The sequence below is a fragment of the Malania oleifera genome, chromosome 2, assembly GCF_029873635.1.
Source record: "Malania oleifera isolate guangnan ecotype guangnan chromosome 2, ASM2987363v1, whole genome shotgun sequence".
Classification (NCBI taxonomy): Eukaryota; Viridiplantae; Streptophyta; class Magnoliopsida; order Santalales; family Ximeniaceae; genus Malania; species Malania oleifera.
The window spans coordinates 106,161,635-106,183,660 of record NC_080418.1 but is presented as its reverse complement, the minus strand read 5'-3'; the positions used below and the strand labels follow the sequence as shown (position 1 = coordinate 106,183,660).

The following is a 22,026-nucleotide window of genomic DNA, read 5'->3' as shown; positions in this document are numbered from 1 at the left end:
ATGCTATCATCCATAGGCACGCACAATCTAGTGCGAAATCTGAGAGCCTTGTCATCAGAAATGCTGAATTCCTCTCCCTGACCATCATGTATTCTGACTATTACTTTTGCTAATTCTGGATCTTCCCCCTGAGCAGCTTTAATCCTTTTATATAGTGTGGGCTATATAACCAGACTGGCAATAAACGCCTGAGGATTATCTTCCACTAACTCCACGTCGAGCCTTTCTAAGTCCGTCTGAATTAGGTGCTAAATTGCTAGTACTAATTGTGTTGTATCCTATGAATTACAACTCAGTGCATCAGCCACCACATTTGCTTTACTTGGGTGGTAATTGATGGTGCAATCGTAATTCTTGAAGAGTTCTAACCATCTCTTTTGTCGCATTTTCAACTCTTTTTATGTAAAGAAATACTTTAGACTATTATGATCAAAAAATATTTCACATCTCTCACCATATAAGTAATGCCTCTAAATCTTCAGTGCGTGTACCACTGCAGCCAATTCCAGATCGTGAGTAGGGTAGTTATTTTCATATTCTTTCAACTGCCTGGAAGCATACGCTACCACCCTACCATGCTACATTAGTACACAACCAAACCCTTTCAAAGACACATCACTGTAAATTACATAACCATCACCTCCTAATGGAATCGTCAATACTGGTGCAGTGAAAATCCTTCCTGAAAACTCTGCTCGTATTTTTCATCCCACACAAATCTGGCATTTTTCTTGGTCAAATGCGTGAGAGGTCCTAATAAGGCTGAAAACCCCTCAACGAATAGACGATAATAACCTTCCAGTCCCAAGAAACTTCTGACTTCCTGCACATTCTTCGACCTAACCCAATTCACCACCGCATCAATCTTGCTAGGATCCACTGAAATACCATCTCCTGAGATCACATGGCCCAAAAACGCAACCTTAAGTTAGAACTCACACTTGCTAAACTAACATAGAGCTTTTCCTTCCCAAGCATTTGCAGTACCTGTCTCAAATGCACCTCAAGGTCCTCAAAACTCTTCGAGTAAACCAATATATCATCAATAAAAACCACCACAAACTGATCTAAATACTAGAGAAAAACCCTATTCATCAAGTCCATAAACACGGTTGGGGCATTTGTTAGACCAAATGGCATAACAAGGAATTCATGGTGCCCATACCTGGTCCTGAAGGCTATCTTCGCAACATCTTCTACTTTTACCCTCACTTGATGATAACCTTATTTGAGGTCAATCTTGGAATATACTCGTGTACCCTGGAGCTGATCACACAGATCGTTTATACGGGGTAGAGGATATTTGTTCTTAATAGTGACCTTGTTTATCTCCTTGTAATCAATACACATCCTCATAGACTCGTCTTTCTTCTTTATGAACAACACTGAAGCTCCCCACGGTGATATACTAGGTTGTATAAATCCCCTATCCAGCAAATCTTGCAACTGATCCTTTAATTCTCCCAATTCAATTGGAGCCATACGGTAAGGAATCTTAGAGATCGATGCTATCCCTGGAGGTAAATCTATAGCAAAATCCACCTCACGTTTTGGAGGCAACCTATGTAGCTCCTCTAGAAAAAACATCTGAAAATTCTCGTACTACTGGTGTATTGTCAAGCTTTGATTAATTTTTAGACACTTCCTTTACAAAATCCACAAACCCCTGACTTTCGTCCAGGAGCAATCTGCTCCCCTGCATGGCTAGCACTAGCTGCGATGGAGCACGTACACGTGAACCAACAAACCTGAATTCCTGTTCGCTAGGGGGTCTGAAAAATTACTTCTTTCTGATGACAATCAATACTAGCGTGACTAACTGCCAACCAATTCATACCCAGTTTTACATCAGATCCACACATATCCAACACAATCAAGTTAGCTGGTAGCACTCTCCTCTGAATTTCCATTAGATAGCCTCTGAGTACCCTTTGACACCTTATCACTTACCCTAATGGTGTAGCTACTGACAATTCTATATCTAATGACTGATTCTCACTTCCAGATAATTTGACATAAGACACAGAGACAAAGGAATGAGTAGCACTTGAATCAAATAAAACAATGTCACCACATCCGCGGCAGCCTCAGCATCACCCAGCGTCAAAGCGTAAACCCTCGTCAGGACCACATTCCTTTGCTGGCCTCCACGAGGCATTTAATATCCTCTTCGATAGGGCTTGAAAGTTGGAACCTGATCTGATAGTCCTGAGCATGCACATGCCATGTGGCCAAGTCTCCCACAATGATAACAAACATCTCTCCCTACCCGGGACTCCCCCAAATGTCATCTCCCGCATGTCTAACATACTGGGAAGGTCTGCATACCTCGATTCTAATGAGGTTTTGTCATCTTCCTCTGATCTCCCTTATCATGACCTCCTCTCCATAGGCCCCGACTAGAACCAGCCTAAAAACCTGGAAGCGTGGGCCTCTTCCTCTGACTCTAAGCTGCTATACCTCTATGTATACCCCTCTCAATAATCGCAGCCCTATCTACGACCTCCGCAAATGTTTGAACCCTAAAACCAATCATCTGCTCAAACAAGTTATGCCTCAGACCCTCTTCAAACTTTCTTGCCTTTTTCTCTTCATCTAATGCTAAATGTGGGGCAAATCGCGACAACTCAATAAATCGAGCTGCGTACTGAGATACTGTCATCTACCCCTGTACTAGATGCATAAACTCGACTGCCTTTGCGCTCCAATCAATAGCAGGGAAATATCGCTTGAAGAACAACTCCTTGAATTAGTCCCACATCACCAAAACTGGAATCAGCCTCTGCTCCTCAATCAGTCGCGCTGATCTCCACAAGCGCTTCGCCTCTCCTGTCGGTTTAAATGCTGCAAATACCACCTTCTATTCATCTATACATGGAAGTACATCCAACATCTCCTTAATGTCTTGGACCCAATTTTTAAGGATAACCGGGTCATCTCCTTTAGCAAAAGATGGAGGCTTCATCCGTATAAACTGCTCAATTGTGCAGCTACGCTCCCCTGAGCTCCTGACCATCTCAACCATCACCTGCTGGGTGACGCTGCACAATACTGCATCAGTATCTCCACCTCCAATACTGGAAGGTCCTGGCCTATCTTCCCCAGCATTCGTGCCACTACTTCCTGGGTCCATCCAGAAAATAAGGAACACACTTTAAGAACCTTATCTCCTGTACAAACCTAATCTATTTCATTCAACTTGAATCTCATATTCATAATTAACTACCTTTTTGATCTTAATTCCAAATCCAACTCTGCAACCTAGACACATGACCTGACAATAGTTTACTATGATTTTCCTAAAATTGTCATCGTAGGAAAAATATAGAAACCACCACGAAAATCCTATACCCAGATTACAGAATAAACCTCAAATCCTTTCCTATAGTCCGGTATTGCTTCCGTTGTACTTTAAAGTCTACAGAACCTAGCAACTTAGGCTCTGATACCAAATTGTAATGACTTACTAAATTTTTTAAATATATATATATATATATATATATATATATATATATATATATATATACTGAAATAAACACTGCCCTGATACCTTTTAATTAAATAAAATCATCAACCTAAGCAGCAGGACGTTGAATATGTAAAAACATATCCACATATATACTACAATACCAAAGTGTCCAAGTAATCCTCAAACTGTACATACACAATTGTTCTCCAAAAATACTCCCTACTGAAACTAGGGACATAGAAAATAACTCCCCAGAATACTCACCCTCAGAAACGGCAGTACTGTAGCCCCTTTACCTATGAACCTGATCTGCTCGCCTAACTGGACCACCTGAAAAATATCAATTTATTGGGATGAGATGACGCTCAGTAAGACAAAATATGCTATCACTAGTGTGTGACAAATGAGTTACATTTTCTGTAAAAATCTGATTTAAAAATATTATGAATAACTGAATTTGAGAATGTAGGTATTCATAACATATAACACAGCTTCTATCTACGTTGCTTAATATATCAGTCTTTATAAGTTTTCTATTTATAATACTTCTAATATACATAGGTACATCCTCTATTTCTGTAAATCTATAAATACATATACTAACTGGGAAAACTTCTTTAGATAAATAACTATATGTCATGATTTAACCCCTCATGACAGGGTTGTGCGACTCATAGGCGGGACCTAACCTGGTTGGCCGACCAGGGTAAGTCAACTGAACTCTGACAGTCAGATCAGCCCCCTCAACCCTTATCTAAAGGGGAGCCTGTCCACAACATAGGCTCGATTGACTTCTGAATACTACATACTATCTAAGTAATGTGGTTGCACTCTGAATTGAATATAGTTACGATATCGAGCTCTGCTTACTGAATTTGGTCCATCATGGTTTGATACTATATAAGTAATTGATATTTCTAAAATACTGTTTTACCATGATTTTAAAACAACCATAATCCCATAAAACTTATTTGAAAATTTGAATAGCTAACTGAATATTTAGTTTTTGTATAACTGAATAGCTGTCTAAATATCTGAGTATCTGGGTGTTATGGTACTGAAATCATGATATTCTGTAATTGCTGAAAATATATGTTTCTGAGCATACTGAAAATTCATTATTCTATAAATATGTAAATATCATGATATTTCTGTTATTAAACTGTAAACATGATATTTGTAAATTGTATAAATAATGTACTGTTCTGTTATGAACTCATGCCACACAAATAAATATCAAGATTCTCAGGTTCTGAAAACTATATTTACGGTCTGTATAATAATCTGGTAAAAACATATAATTTATACTGAAATCATACTAGGGTTACCTAGCATAGCATATTTTCCTTACCTGATTCCTGCAAAAGTCCCCTACTGTAACTAATCCTACACTCGCAAGGTTCCCCACTCAACACCCTGAAAATAACATCTCCCAGAATTAAATATCATTTCTTCTTTGACTACTACATTTTTCTACAACTTCTAAAAAGCCAAATATTGAATAAAAGATCTTACCTTGAATTTGAGATGAAATTCAACTTAGTCCCACCAACGATCTGCTCCGGCAGACTTGTAGAAAACTTCCCCAAAAGAGTCGTGGTGGCCTCAGATCGTCAATCCAGTGAGAAACGGGGCAGAAATCAAAGAGAGAATAGTGAGGAACCGTAGAGGAGAGAGAGAGAGAGAGGGAAGATTTTGTTAATAATTCTGCGTAAAATCCGAGGTTAGGACTATTTATACTCTGGCCTTCATCGACAAGCCACGTCACCTCTTCGACGAGGTCAAGAAGGAGGTTCGTCGACGAATACCTACTCCTCATCGACGAAATTCAAAACTTGAAAAAATAGTCTCTCAGTATCCTCTCATCGATGATACGTGTCTTCGTCAATGAGATCCTCACATACCCTCGTCGACGAATCGCCTGTGTTCATCGACGAGGCCCGGATTAAATTTCTTGTGTTATTACATTATTACTACAAGCTCACTTAACGAGTGGAGCGACACCTAAACAATGAGGTCAATTAGCATAGAGCTGACCTCAACCTTTACAACCAGGTCAAATTAACACAGGACTGACCTCAACCTTTACAAACAATCCTTAACGGATTGGATTACCACCCCTCAGGCCACCCCTGGAATACAACAATATTTTCACAATATAACAGGGTACAGTGATTATGCTTCTCAGTCAAGCAGATATGTACCAAATGTAATCAATCAAATGCACATCAACTATATAGGTAAATGTAAGCTCAGTGATGTGTATTTTTGTGCAAGCCACACTTAACAAGATATGATTGCAAAAATGCTTGAGAGTGTTCTAATCAAGCTATTTCTTTGAAACAAGTTATATCAAATCTCAATAATGAATTAGAGTTTCAAAGATGCTACAACAATATTCAAATCAACTCAAAAATATTTTCTTCAATGAAATGTGCTCAAGAGTTGTTTGAAAGAATAACATAGCTTGTAAAAATGTTTGCACAACAAAATATAGCTATAGGAATCTTGCAATGACAATGCAAAGATCCTCAAGCTACTAGGTTTTTCCCAACACAAGATTTACCAAATAAAATATGTGGGATAAACCTTGCTTAACTCCCCAAAATCAATACCAATCAACCAAGCAAAGTAATGGGTGTATGAGCAATAATAATACGCACTGACACAACAAGAAGCTCTCACAAAGCTAAGATAAATCAAGAGAATGGATGTCTAAGAGTTTTTGAAAGTGTTATAGGCAAAATAAAATTTTGAGTTTGAGAGAATTTTGGCTACTGATTTTTCTTAATCTTATTTTAATCCTCACAAATGAACTCATATTTATAGACTAATGCCAAAATATAACCGTTTAGGACATAGGGGTCATAATTAGAATTGTTTTAAAACCAATCAGGAAAATTAACCCCGTTTAATTATTTTTAACCTCGGTAAAAAATTAACCCCGTTTAATTATTTTTAACCCCGTTTAATTAGAATTGGTTCAATTTTCTTATTTTTCAAATTGAAAACATATTTAAATAATTTTTATCCGACTCTTAAATCTTTATGATTAAATATGGATTGTTCTTGGTTTTGAACACAAAATCATGTCTTAATATAGTATGTACATATATGTTCAAACATTGTATACTAGCTAGTTAATTTCTTGTGAAATTATTATTTTGTAGGGTTTGCGGCTATTAAAACACTTCGACGATGCAAGACACTACAGTTGGATCGAGTGCACACAAGTTTTGACTTTTCCTATATTTCTTGTTAATTGAATAGAATTAATTTGTATATTTCAATTTGAATTTGTACTTGTATGTATTTTAATTTTGAACAATTTGTATTTTAAATTTTAATAATTTTTGAATGTTTTAGTAATTATGGTTTCATTTTATGTAACGACCTGCTTATCTTACTATAAGATGAAATGTACTAAATAGAATAGTTAACTCGAACCCGTGGGTAACGGGGATACCTGTCAATCACAGCGGAAACCTAAGCAGCAATAAATATAAAATTACAACCATCCAACCATAAAACATAATACCAGAGTCTACTTACTCCAAAATGACATATATATATATATATATATATATATATATATATTTTTTTTTTCAATCTCCCATAACATTCCAAATATAACTAGGATCTCACAATAAAATAATCCTGATCCTAGTACAAAATCTTACCCTCCTAGTGGGGTAACTCAATAAGCTCAACGGCGGCCACAACCCGCCGATCTCTCAGGGTCTCCTGAAAAATTAATTAGGTTCGAGAGTAAGATACTTCTCAGTAAGGGAAAATAAACTAAATACAACTGTGTGACAACATGAATATTTATTGTAGTTATACATACTCAGTACATTTCATATATCTAAAAACATACATCATAACATGGTGGAATAATCATATACTTTCATATTTTCTAATAATTCATACTGATCATGAAATGTCTGTTATAGCTAATAATACTGAAAACATACCCAGGATGAATAGCTTGCTGATGTCATGTATTACCCCCATGACGGGTTGTGCAGCCCGAAGGCGGGACTCGACAATGGCTAACCGACCACTGCCAAGTCAAAAATGTGTAAGTACGATGGACCTGCCACATCCTGGTCCGGACTGCCAGATGGACGTCCACACTCTACTGAAAGCCACATCGACTATCCATCTCCCACCCCCTCGTGGGGTGGTTAGCACCAATCTGATCATAGATACCTGATCTATAAGCTACGATACCGTGCTCCTGAACTGAACTAAACTAACATCCGGGTTCTGATAACATATAATACATGATATTATAGCATTTTTTATTATTTCATAAATACGCCCTCGCGCCAAAAATCATTTCATAAATATGGCCTTGCACCGAAATCATTCCATATATACGGCCTCGCGCTGAACATTTTATAAATACGGTATTGGGCCAAACATTTCATATATACGGCCTCGCGCCGAACATTTCATATACATATACGGCTTGGCGCCGAAATCATTTCATATATATCATTCTGAAACTAAATCGATTATCATGTATTTTCAACATCATTTGTACTGTAACATTTCATATTCCTAAAAACATGCTTCATTCGTAACAAAGTCAAATCGTAATACATTTCACGTAAAGTAATATTCATGCTACACATTTGCTGTATAAAGCCATACATTGTATTCTAAAAAAATCATAATCTCTGACATCTTATACATATATATATATATATATATATATATATACATTTCAACATAATAGCAGTATTTTCCCAAATATGCATTTCCTTTGTAATATACAGATATAATATATGCTTTCCTGAAAATAAGTTTACTTATACATAATATTAATTTGCATGGAAAATAACTACTTTAGTTTATTCCCTTACCTGGCTACTGAGAAAAGCCCCTATAAATTCTAGACTCATACCCGTAGGATTTCCTGATCAATACCCTGAAAATGAACACTCTCAGTACTAAATTTCAATATTTTCATGTGAATATCATTTCTTATAACTATAGTAGGACTGAATTCAGCATAAAAAGTCTTACCTCAACTCAGGGATGATTTTCAACGGAGTTCCACCGACGATCCGCTCCAGTAGATTTAGAGAGAACTTCCCCAGGAGCGTCGTTGTGGCTTTAGATCCTCGAACCGGCGAAAATTCGGCCCGAAATCGAAGGGAGAAGAGGAGGGAGCCGAAGGGAGGGAGAGAGAGAGAGTGAGAGATTTCTTAATTTTGAAGTTTAAATTCGGGTTTTTGATATTTATAGGATTGGATTTGTCGACGAGACACGTCACCTCATTGATGAGTCTTGTAGAAAGTTCGTCGACGAACCTGCATCTTCATCGACGAATTTCAGACTTCCCAAAACCCTCTCTCGGTATCTTCTCATCGACGAATCTTGTCTTCATTGACGAGGTCCTCTTTATACCGTCGTCGATGAAGTCGACTTCCTCCTTCTGTTATTGTTTTCATTTCCCTTCCTCTTTATTATTCAAATCCCATTATTATTTGGGTTGTCACATTTTATGTATGCTAAAATATAATTATAGGTTTTTACAGGAATTTTCAAAAAAAAAAAAAAAATTTTTCAAAGCATTAGTGATGGTTTGCAAAACCATTACTAATAATGGGAAGATGAAGTATTAGCGACGATTTAGAAATCGTCACTATAGAATCAACTGTTGACCTTACAAGGCTTAACATCTTATTTTGATGTTAACAAATGAGTAGAACTTAACATATTTGGTTAAGTGATGTTATTTTAGGATTTAATGATGAATGCAAGGTCAAGTGTTCATAAGAATTCATGAAAGCTTATACTTCAAAGAAGGATGATTATATGAAGCTTAAAGCATGGATTCAAAAATGGATTTAAAGATAAAGCATGAAGATCATGAGAGCATGAGGATTAAAGAGAACTTGATGAAAGCTCAAAGAAATATGAAGCAAGCATAAAGACCTCAAGGAATTCAAGAGTTGAAAATTTGAAAGAGTCTATAGGAAATTTCATGTAAGTACTGCAAAGAATTTCAATTTGGATGCATGAAACTCTTAGGTTAATTTATTGGACCTAGATACCTTTTAACATACTTGGAATATGTTTTTATAAGGTCAAAAATTATTTCAAAAAGGTTAGAATCATTTTTGGAATGAAAAACACCAAAAAGAGGTTTTTCTAAATGCTGTCATTTTTTCTACATTCGCATTGAAGTGCATTTTTCTCTATCAAAAACTCCTTATTTTAAAAAGTGTTCAACATGATAGTTGTAGGATTTTCTCTTAACTTTCTTTTGACACCAAGAACACCTAATTTGAAGGTGTATAGAAAAGAGTTATGACTAAATTACTGAAATGGGGTCAAAGTTGTCACCCAACTGAACACTATTCACGGGGGGAACTTCAGATGACTGAACAGCAAATAGAGCCACTTCAAATGACTAAAGTGTAACTTCAAACATCTGAAGAATTTCTTCACACAACTGAAGTTTCAGTTCAGTCATCTGAAGATTTTTGCTAAAATTTTTTAAAGAGGTAGAACCACCTCAGGCGACTGAACCCTAGACTTCAATCATCTGAACACTATTAACGGACATATTTTTTAAAAATTTTATTTTTTTAATATTATTTTCTTGCGCTCCAAACTTTCTAAAAAAACACTCTAAGTAAACTTGGGCAACAAGAAAACCCTTTTGAATGCCGATAAATACATGGTTTTCCAAATCAAAACTTATCCAAAAATTGAAAAATCTGATTAAGAAGTTGAAAGCACTCTTATTCTTACAAAACTTTCTTGCTCACTTATTGCAAATCTCTTTTGCTGAGATATTCTGAAGTGCCGATCCTTCCTCCTCTGAATTCCAACTGCTATTCCTCATCTAAGAAGGATATTGGTGAATTCTACACTTGAGCTTCATTCTATTTCATATTGATATTTCTACATTGAAGTATATAGTGCTGAAATTGTACTAACTTGCTCTTTGCGAGAGTATATTTGGACGCAGATTATATCTTGTTTCTTATAGTTCTTTGACATTCCAAGAATTGTTTGGATCGTTGGCTAAGTAAGGGGATATTGCTTAGAGAGGCGGGCTCTAGCCTAAAGGAGTGACTGAACGAGGGGACATCGTTTGGAGAAGGCAAACTCTAGCCTTAACCAAGGAGTGTTGTAAAGGTTTGTTTTTCCCTTTAAAGGAACATGGTTAGTGAATGTAGTGACCCAAAGAATAATAGCATTTTAATAATAATAAGAGGGAGAGAAATAAAAATAGAAACAGAAGGAGGCCGTAGACTTCGTCGACGAATGCGGAGAGCGTTCGTCAATGACATTGCATTTTGGAGAATAAAATAAATTCGAGGGATTGCCAGGACTCGTTAACGAATATAGGGCTTTGTCGACGAGCGCAAAAGCAAATTCATCAACGAATACAGGGTTTCATTGATGAATTTAATAAAGGGCTCATCGACGAGGTGACGTGTCTCGCCGACGAATTTGACCCTATAAATAGCTAAAAATTCAATTTTTATTCACTCTCTACGCTCCTCTCTCTCTCTCTCTCTCTCTCTCTCTCTCTCTCTACGTCACTCTCTCCCTTCTCTCTTCGATTTTGGCCCCGCTAGTCACCGGATCGAAGATTTGAGGCTACCAAAATGCTCCCGGCGAATTTCTCTACCAGTCTGCCGGAGCGGATCATTGGGGAAACGAAGTTAGATTTTATCCCAAATTTAGGGTAAGGCCTTTTAGCCTATTTTTGGCATTATGGTAGTTATAAGAAATGATGTAGGCGATGAAATATTAATATTTTGTTCTGGCGAATATTATTTTTAGCGTGTTGTGTAGAAGGCCCTGCGGGTGTTAGGCTAGTATTCCATAGGGGTTTTCCACTAGTCAGGTAAGGGAAATATACTATATTAGGTATTTTTAAATACTATACACTTTATTAAATGATGAAAATTATGTATTACAGTATTGTGTGGCTTGTGAATATGAATATAGTACAGAGATATGTTTTACGATATTTCAGTATTATGATTTTACGATATTTCAGTACCATGATTTCATGAACCTCAATACCATGATAATACGAATATCAGTATTATAATCATGTAGTTTCAGTACTATGTTTATGCAGATGTCAATGTTATGATTATATAATTCTCAGTATTACATATGAACTACAGTTACAGTTTATGCAGCATCATGGTTATTTCAGTATTTCAGAATCATGGTAAATTAGATAGATATGTATATAGAAATATATTATATGATATTAGACCCTATTGGACTATGCAGCTACAGAGCATGAAACCGTTGCTACATATATTACGTTACTTTTTGAGTGCAACCACCTATTTAGATAATACATGGTAAAGTCGATCACCTAGACCCTTGAAGAGGTTAGGCTCTCCATTTAGATATGGGTTGAGGTGGACAGATTGACCGATGGAGTATAGTGATTTATTCCTGATTGGCCAATCAGGGTAAATCTCGCCTACGGGCCGCACAACCCTATCATGAGGGGGTAAGTCATGACACATAGATATCCATAGAGAACAGTTTCAGTTATTATTATGTATGTATAGATTTGCAGAAACAGGGAACATACTTACTTATACTAGAAGTATTTTGAATAATATTCTCCGATACTGACATGTTAAGCAATAGGGATAGGGGTGCTGGATTTTATCACTTATACTTTATTTATATATTCAGTTATACATGTTTATTTGAAAATATATTTTCATGATATAGTAGCTCATTTGCCACACACTAGTAATAATATATTTCTTCTTACTGAGCGTCGGCTCATCCCAGTGTTGAAACATTTTTCAGGAGATTCAGGTAGGCAAGCAAACTAGGCTCGCAAATAGAGGGGCTTCTGTATTGCCTTGCCAGTGGAGAGTGAGTGCATTTTGGGAGTATTCTTGTATACCTTAGCTAGTTAAGGGTATTTTGGGGAACAGACGTATGTATATATATTTTGGAAAACATGTAGTACTCTGGTATTGTGTGGTATTGGTTTGGTATGGTATATATATTTTCATATGGTTACGTCTATATGATTTATGCTTCTCGCTGCTTAGGTTATTGATTGGGTTTACTCCCAGTATGGTATTAGAGCATGTAGAATGTTATAGTATTACAAAAAAAAAAATAAAATTAGTTTATTAAGCTGGTCGTTACAGTGAATCCTTTGGTGGTTTGCCAAAGGCGAGGACGTAGGCTGGATATAAGCCGAACCTCGTAAAAATCCCGGTTTCACTCACTCTCTCTCTCTCCCTTTACTCTTTATTTTCAGTTCATATACAACTGCGTGGATGTTTTCAATATCTAAATCATATATACTACGTATATTTAGAAATCAAGTAAACTTAAAATTTAATTTTGATTTGGGTTGCGGAAATCGAAAGGGAGTACATTGGTTATACCATATCTTGCGGAAACCATACAGGAGTACGTTGCTCAGTTAACATCCCAAAGATAAATTAACTGAGAATATAATTGAGTTCTGAGTATTGGGAAAAGTGTGAATATTGTGTTGATTGAATGTTATATTACACATCTTATTGAAGAAGCAAATCCATCAATACAGGGTTTTATATCAACAAATACAAATTTCATATATACAGGGCTTATATATAAAAAAAATCATATTAAGTTCTTATATTACCAAAGTGTTGTATGTATTAATTTTGGTTTGGTTGTTTACTTTCAAATTGTGATTGATTGGTTTAGTTGAATGATTACTTGAATGATTGATTACTTGGATGGTTGAATGATTGTATGATTGAAGATTGAATTAAGAAATAAGCTTTTGCTGAAAGTTTGAAAAATCAACAAGAAGTTAAGAATTCATTTAAAAGACTTAAAAGAAGTTAAGAATTCTTAAAAGGAATTAAAATAAAGTTTTAAAATCCAATTCACCCTCTTCTTGGGACTACACTTTACTTTTCATCAACATTATGGGGCTAAAAGCGTCACTAAATGACAAATATTAGTGACGGTTTCACAATTGTTACTAATACTTAATTATTAGTGACAGTTTTAATAATCGTCACTAAAAAGCGTGCCATTAGTGACAATTATTATATCTGTCACTAATACAATCGCTTTAGTGACGAATTTGAACTGACCGCATGTATAATTTATAGTGGTGGCCGTAGGCTATTAGTGAAGAGTTTTTTTTTGCCACTACACTATTAGTGACGGTTTGAATATTTCGCCACTAATAAGTAATAGTATTCTTAGATATACTAACAAAGTTAGAACCATCACTAATACTTAGAGAACCGTGACTAATAGTATTAGTGATGATTTTTTTATTATTAGTGATGGTTTCACTAATAACCTTATTTCTTGTAGTGATTGTCGAACCACGTAATTCTAGCTTTTGTTGTTCTTTCTTTCATTTACTTACTGTAGTTGTGGATTGTTCTTTATATTCATCATTTACTACATTGTGTGTTTGATCTTTTACATACACAAACATATTCCGCTATGCAATTTTAGTTTTTCACAACGATGCTTGAATAAAGAGTAGATTGGGAAGAATGATCGAAGAACTTACTCTTCGCTCGCTTTGTTGATTTTCACTTTTCTCTCTAGGAATCTTGATTTTATTGTTCTCCTTTTTTCTTGATGCTAACGAACTCTTACAAGTGAGGACTCTAGTGTCCTCACATTTTTGCCAGTCCTTTTTTGTGGGGCTTAATCACTATTGGACTGCTGGGCAAGCTAATCATACTTAACTTGATTAATTGTTATTGATAAAAAGCCCAACATTTATTTATTTATTTATTAGGCCTATCAAAAAATAATTAGTCAAATTATATTATTCTTATTTTGACTAATTAAATATGATTTTCTTTTTTATAATTCTACAAGTTGTAATTTTTATGTTATGGATTTAAGTTGGTATATATTCTTTTCGAGTTGAAAATATAATTATTTTTCATACATTTGTAATACTAATAATTTTGAAAATTTTGTTAGGATTTTCTCTGTTTGATAAAACACCAACATGGATATCCTATATAAAGTATTGGAAATCCTAAACCATAAACCAAAGGAAAACACTTCCATATTGAATTAGGGTATCCATTTTATAGATGGAATTATCAAAAATGTCATTTAACCAAAATATCTTTTATTTCATGAATCATACACACCTAGATAAAAAATAAAAAAAAAATACAAGTCAATGTGTTCCATGATAGTACATTATAGCCACAAAAAACATTAATCCAGAGTGTTACACCTAAGTAAGCATATCACCCAATTTATATGGATGAAAGTTAAGTCTATAATTATCTAAAAAGAAAAAATTTAAATCATCAAAGTCTAGATAAAGCGTAACCCACAATGCATGCATGCATGGGAACCAGTCATGCATGTCTTACAGATTTGTCTGGAGTTGTTTAAATTGATTGACCAAGCTAAAGGCAGATTTGTCAAAAAAGCCCGAAGCCCGGAATTCTATGGCCATGCATTTGCCAAAATTTAATTGTGCACCTAAAACCGACCTCGTAGTCTCGCAGCAGCCCCTTTATAGCTTCCGACGCCATTCAATGCCCTCCCCTACGCGTAAGGTTTCTAACCTACAGGCTGCGTTCCCAGCGCCTCCCTTTTCTGCTGGGAAGCTTTTAATGCCTCTGCGGCCCCTGCACAAGTCCAACCCAACCCCTCTCTCTTTCACATGCACGGAGCTAGTGCCATTCTACCATCTGTCGTGTCTCAAAAGTCATAAAAATGGTTGCAGAAAACACAAACTGTATGACTGGGGACTGACGGCACCATTAATGGCAGAGAAGTTAGATGCACCTGACCCATGCACTTCAATATTGACGCCATTCTTCTTCTTCTTTTTTGACGCCATTCTTTGCGTCACATTTCCCTGTTAATTAATTGCCCCAACGACCTAAGAACAGCGTTATCCCAATGACGATATGCTTTATCTAATAGTTTAGAATTTTATAATTTTACGATTTTATTTGATGAGTTAGATCCAGGGAAAATCCTGCTTTTTCAATATAAAGTCATTTAGGTCAGGCAATGAAAAGCCCAATGTGAAAAAAATGCATGCTGGGTTTCGAAATAGTTTGAATTATTTTAATAATTAGTTTGACTTGTTTTATTAAGAAGATAAGGGTGATTAAGAAAAATGATTGATTTTCTTAATATTAAAGAGGAATATTATGAGGTGTGACTTAATAAGAAAGACTCGCAAAAAATAATTTCTTCATGCAAGATTTGAAACCGACAAATTATAAGATGTCACATTAGTACTTGAACTCATACAAATAAGAGATTTAATTTGGTGTGGGTCCTACTGATATAGATCTAATAACACTTTAATCGGGTCCAACTATTCATATAACATCTTATGATTGATAGGTTGCAAATCTTAAGACGAGAAATGATTCCTTACAAGTATTTCTTATAATTTATATATATATTTTATAATAATGCATAACCCCTTATTGATGGGACATTTAACTCTTTGGGCCTCGCGGAAGCTTATACAAGGGACACATTAGGAGAAGGTAGGGGACTGAGATCTAACATAACAAACATCCTAACATTCTCATAGAAATTCTTCATTCAGAACCAAATTAATTGCTCTTGCTATTTCTACAAGTTTTGTATATGAACGTCTTATATTACTATATTATTGGATGCTATTATTATATTTAAAATAATTAAAATATTGATAGAAATAAAAGCCATGCCAATATTATGCTATAATAAAACAATATAATGGTTTAAATTTAGAGTCTCCATTTTTCCAGTTAATAAGATTGTTAAATGTCATTTTTTTTTTTTGAAAAAAATCATGCTATTGAAGGTGATAATTTAAATTAGGCATAATTTTTAGTAAGTTTTTGTGCAGAAAATATAAAATTATATTCTTGATATATTGTTTGTACACATGTCAAAGATTTTATGGTCATCTTGAGAACATGATATGACCATTACAATTACATTTTTGGGAATGTTATAACACAAACGAAATAAAAATATTTTCAAGAGGTAGACATATTATTACCATAAATAAGATTCTTACACATCATTTTATTGAAATATTTTTAATACCATAAACTAAATAACCCTAAGGTTGTGTCGTATGAATTAATTTCTTGCCTGGTTCAATGGTAAACTCAAGTTTCTTTTAATTAAAATGTTGAGGTTCTAGTTTTGAAGGTTTTACCTTCCTATTTCAAATACTAAAGAGGGAGGATGAGCCTATTTTTCGACAAAATAATTGAGCATAGGATGCACCTAAAAAATTTACTCAAATTTAAATCCAAACTACCAAATCTATTTCCTTAGTACCATAATTGATCGGAGAAATATGATTTGCTTGAGGTTGGAAGCCCAGCTGTGATCTGTCCTCTGCATCAGCTTCACGACTCAGAACTTCATATCCCATGCCATCTTTAACTATAATGACTTTCTGTACTTGAACCATAAACCCCTAACCCCCTTCACACATGAGGCAAGCTTACTTACTGCTCAGCCCACCCCTGCCGCTGCCCATTAAAGCCCACCACCAAACTTATTTCTCTCAACCCCCATCAAACTCCCCACTCTCACATTCTCTCTTCACCCCTCCCTTCCATATTTATTTCGCTAGCTTAAACCCCAACTTCAATTCTCACCTCCATCCTCACGAACAAGTACTGGTCAGAATTCAAGGGGCAATGGCATTTACGTGCAGCGCTGCTTCGTGGTTTTTGTTTCCTCTGTTTCTGGCACTGGCGGGTGGCACCGCCGGCGGGAGTAAAGTTCCGGCGGTCATCGTGTTCGGAGACTCGTCGGTGGATGCCGGGAACAACAACCAGATTTCAACCGTTTTGAAGAGCAATTTCAAGCCCTATGGCAGGGATTTCCCCGGCGGTCGGCCGACCGGGCGGTTCTCCAACGGTCGAATCCCTTCCGACTTCATTTCGCAGGCTTTTGGCCTCAAGCCGACGGTGCCGGCCTACTTGGATCCCGCCTACAATATATCGGATTTCGCTACCGGAGTTTGCTTTGCCTCTGCCGGGACTGGCTATGACAACGCTACTTCGGATGTGCTCGTAAGTTTCCTTGCCTCCGAATAGAGTCAAATAATTTCATCTGCAGTAATTTTGATGATCGCTGAATTTTTTAAAATTTTTTTTTTATATTCTAATCTTCGTATTCTTTTGTGGCGACTAGTAATTTTGACCATATTCTGATCGGCGTATTCTTTGGTAAAAAAAACTTGTAATCTTGTTTTAGATCACTCAAAATTTTTATATTCTAATTGTAGTTTTCTTTTGTGCAAGTAATTTTGATGACTAAAATTTTTTATATTGTTCATTTTATTCTTAGTATTCTTTAGTGAGGGCCAATTGACTAAAAGTATTCAAAAAAAGGTTTCATGATTTATGTTATTTGCTGGTGATATTGTATTAATTGATGAAATAAAAGGCGGAATAGAGGATACTTAGAATTATGGAATTATGGAGAGAGATTTTCAAATTTAAAGGCTCTAAGATAATTATAAATAAGAGAGAATATATGAAATATAATTTTAGTAACGATAAGAGGAATATTGAGACAATTTAGTAACCAAATCAAATATACATTCAACATTTTATTTTTAATATTACGTCGTGATCTTTGCTGAAACATTTGTATCGTATTTCATGAGCATAGATAGTAAAAATGATTTTCTTTTTTTAATAAATGGAAAATTTTATTTCACATCCTTTTAGATTGGGGTTATACCCAAGGCATCTCGCTAGGTGCTATTTCAATTAAAAGTTTTGTATGAGAAAATGAAATAAAAATAAGAAGGAAACATATTATTTTATTTTATTTAAAAATATTAAAAATAAAATTTATTCTAATATTATTCAAAAAATCTTAAAAAATTAAAGTTAATTAAAATCTTAATTTTATTCATATTTCGCTCCAAATGGACTTAATTTTTCTTCCTTAAAAAAAAAGGAAGAAGAAACCATCTACTTTATTGCTTACATTAAAAAATAGTTGAATTAAATAAATATATTCATAAGTAATTTTTTTTCTAATATTATTCAAAAAATTTTAGAAAAATCAAATGCTAATTATGTGTAGAATCTTAATTTCATTCATATTTAGCTCCAAACACGCTTAATTTTTCTTTTTTAAAAAAAGAAAAGAAAGAAGAAACCATCTATTGTATTCCTAAGTAATTTTGTTAACGACTATGTAGAGGGTACATTTATTTTATAAGAGTGATTAGACCTAACTAAGTGACTCTTAATTCATATTTGGTGTAATAAAGTTGACAATTATATTAAAAAAAAAAAAAACTCACAACAATTATAATTGGTATATCCTTTGAAGTATATAAGTTGTAACGACAATTTATAGAAAACAATAAATATGCTGAGATTGTGTCCCATATTTGTCCAAATGTTAAGTGGACACCACTAACTCAATTTATTATACCTAATGAATTGATTGACCTCTACACTAGATGGAAGTTTGGAATCATTTTCAGGTAATGTATTGAAAAAAAATTGTACTAAATATTTTTTATTTTTAATTTTTAAAAAATTAGTTTATGATATTTTTTTAATTTAAATTTTTAACTACAAAAAGGGTACATTGTTTTCAATTTTTTAAAAATTACATAAGAAATTAGGAATTTATGAAATAATAAAAAATATTTTCTAACTTTCTATACAAATTTAGAAATTTTTTTAAAAAAATAAGGTGACAGATTTGACAAGTGTATAAAAAATATTTTTTTATACAACAGTTGCAAAATTGAAAAATGGTCTTTCCTTTTTGTTTTTTTTTTTTTTTTTTTTGTTTTTTTTTTTTTTGTAATTCTTTAGAAAGCTACTTTCTAAACTAAATGCACAGACTAAATGCACCCTTGAGCCGATTTGGAACTTGAAAAACAGTAAGGAAAGGAAAGAAAATTTTGAATGAATTTGATATATAGATAGATTGAAAATATAATAAAAATATTTTTTTTTTTAAGAATTTCTTTCCTTTTTTCTTACGAAATAAAATTCTTCATTCAAATGGACATTTACCCCCTACTTTAAGGGTCTCTTTGGATCAAGAATTTTATTTGGGTGAAGAAAAAGAAGAGAAAAATTGCAACGAAATTTATTTTCTTTTATATTTTTCTTCTCTATTAATTACTATTAAGAATGAAATTTTGTTTTAATATGATAAAAAAATTAACAAAAATTAAACATTAATGATGTAAAAAAGTTAAAATTTTGTTCTTTTTTTTTTCTTTCTTACTTTTTTAATAATCAAACATGTATAAATGTTTTACTATTTTTTGTTTCTTTTTTCTAATATTTTCTAAATTTCAAAAGGAGTTTATCAAAAAAATCAACCCTAGCTAGATAATTTATCATATTTATCCATCTGCCCGGCAAATTGAACCCCTTGCCCCTAGTTGAGTTAATGGATGAATTGAGTCAAATGCATTTCCTGGCACCACTTTGCAGTCAGTGATACCTCTATGGAGGCAACTGCAGTACTACGAGGAGTATCAGAAGAAACTGAGAGCCTATCTCGGAAACGACAAGGCCAATGAAATATTCGGCGACGCCTTGTATCTGATGAGCATAGGCACAAACGACTTTCTGGAGAACTACTACTCAATCTCCGGCCGGCCATCCCAGCTCCCCGTCGGCCAGTACGAAGATTTCCTGGCGGGAATCGCCGGAAACTTCATAAGGGAGCTTTACGCGCGTGGAGCGCGGAAGGTGTCGCTGGGAGGGGTTCCTCCCATGGGGTGCTTGCCGCTGGAGAGAACCGCCAACATCATGACTGGACGCCAGTGCGTGGACGAGTACAACAAGGTGGCCGTGGAGTTTAACGGGAAGCTGATGGGTTTGGTGGGGAAGCTGAACGGGGAGCTGCCTGGCATGAAGGTGGTGCTGTCCAACACCTACGACATTTTGATGCGGATCATAAAGAAGCCCTCCTTATATGGTGAGTAATAAGCTTGATTTGGTTATGGTAATTATTAATGTGGTTTGGAGAAAGAGAAAAATTATATATGGTTTCTTTATTTGTTTTTTAAATGTTCAATAGATTTTATATTTATTAATATTAGAAGCATTCAAAAGTGGAATCCAATTGCTATATGTTTGATATCTAAAAAATTTCTCACAATTCCTGAAGCTATAGATTCCCATAAAATTTCTTGAAGAATGGAATGTATTAAGTAGGATTAATAATGGTATTAATTAACTTAATGTTTGATATGTTGGAATGTAATGAGTTAAGTACTTATGAAAAGACTTTAACTAATTAGTCGTGACACAATAATTGTTTTAATAAAGTTTTGATGTTAAACTCTTTTAATTTTTTTTTCTCTCTTTCTTGATTGACATTGATTGATTCATTAAGCAAAAAGGGGAAGAGAAAAAGAAGAGAAGTGAAATGTGGGTTGGAAAGTTTTGCATTTTAGAAATTTATGATTGGCATATTTAGTTGCAGAAAAAGTTTTGCATTTTAGAAATTTATGAGAAGTGAAAAAGTTTTGCATTTTAGAAATTTATGATTGGCATATTTAGTTGCAGAAAAAGTTTTGCATTTTGATTTCTTAACAGTTCAAAGAACTTAAACTTATTTATTTCTACTTATTGAAATTTCAAATTTAGATGGCGTTTGAGAAATAATATAAAAATTAACGTGCTCTTAATATCTTTGTTAATTGCAGGGTTTGATGTGGTTGAAACAGCGTGTTGTGCATCTGGGATGTTCGAGATGGGTTATATGTGCGATCGGCTGAATCCCTTCACCTGCACAGATGCAAGCAAATATGTGTTTTGGGATTCTTTCCACCCTACAGAGAAGACAAGTCTTATCATCGCAAATCATCTCGTGAAGACTGCTTTGGCATCCTACTTAACATGATGCCCTGTTTATATATATATATATATATATATATATATATATATATATATATATATATATATATGTATGTATGTATGTATGTGTGTCTGGACTATAGCATGCATAATACTGTGTTTCCCCTTGTTGACTCTTTTAGTCAATATTACCATCATTATCATCTATGCATGTATGTATACCGTTATCTAGTTATATCTACTCAATTACTATAAATATAAAGAAGGGTTTCACGATTGGGTATCTATTTTTTATTTTAAAAATATTTCATAATATTTTGTTATACATAATAAACTCAAGGCTCTCTTGATTAAATGGCAAGGATTCGAGTTTTGGGAATCACGACATTCCATTTGATATAATACTTTGATATTTAAGTAGACAAGGGTAGAGAGGTGGATCCATTATTTTAGTGGCCTAATCGAGTGTTCAAAAGGGTCTCAGATACATTGTTTAAAAAATATTTAAAAAATTACAAATAAAAATAAATTTATAAAATAAAATAAAAAGTATAATTCCCGATAGTAAAATTTGTAGGCTGAAGTAAAGTGAGATTCATTATCTTAACATCAAATTCCCCACTACTTTGATGGAATTGAGACTGGACGTTTAATTTACAAGATTGGACAATAACTTTTGATATAGTAAACGCAATCTCAACTATGGTT

At 34.3% G+C, this 22,026-nt stretch overlaps 1 protein-coding gene across 1 annotated transcript; it reads left to right on the top strand.

Annotated features, from left to right (window-relative positions):
- The first annotated feature begins 17,031 nt into the window (after positions 1–17,031).
- LOC131148785 (GDSL esterase/lipase At2g04570-like) lies at positions 17,032–21,496 on the top strand. Its single transcript, XM_058098702.1, has 3 exons — positions 17,032–17,535; positions 19,945–20,434; positions 21,168–21,496. The coding sequence occupies exons 1-3, from the start codon at positions 17,158–17,160 to the stop codon at positions 21,362–21,364; spliced, it is 1,065 nt and encodes a 354-aa protein (XP_057954685.1). The 5' UTR covers positions 17,032–17,157; the 3' UTR covers positions 21,365–21,496.
- Positions 21,497–22,026: the final 530 nt, after the last annotated feature.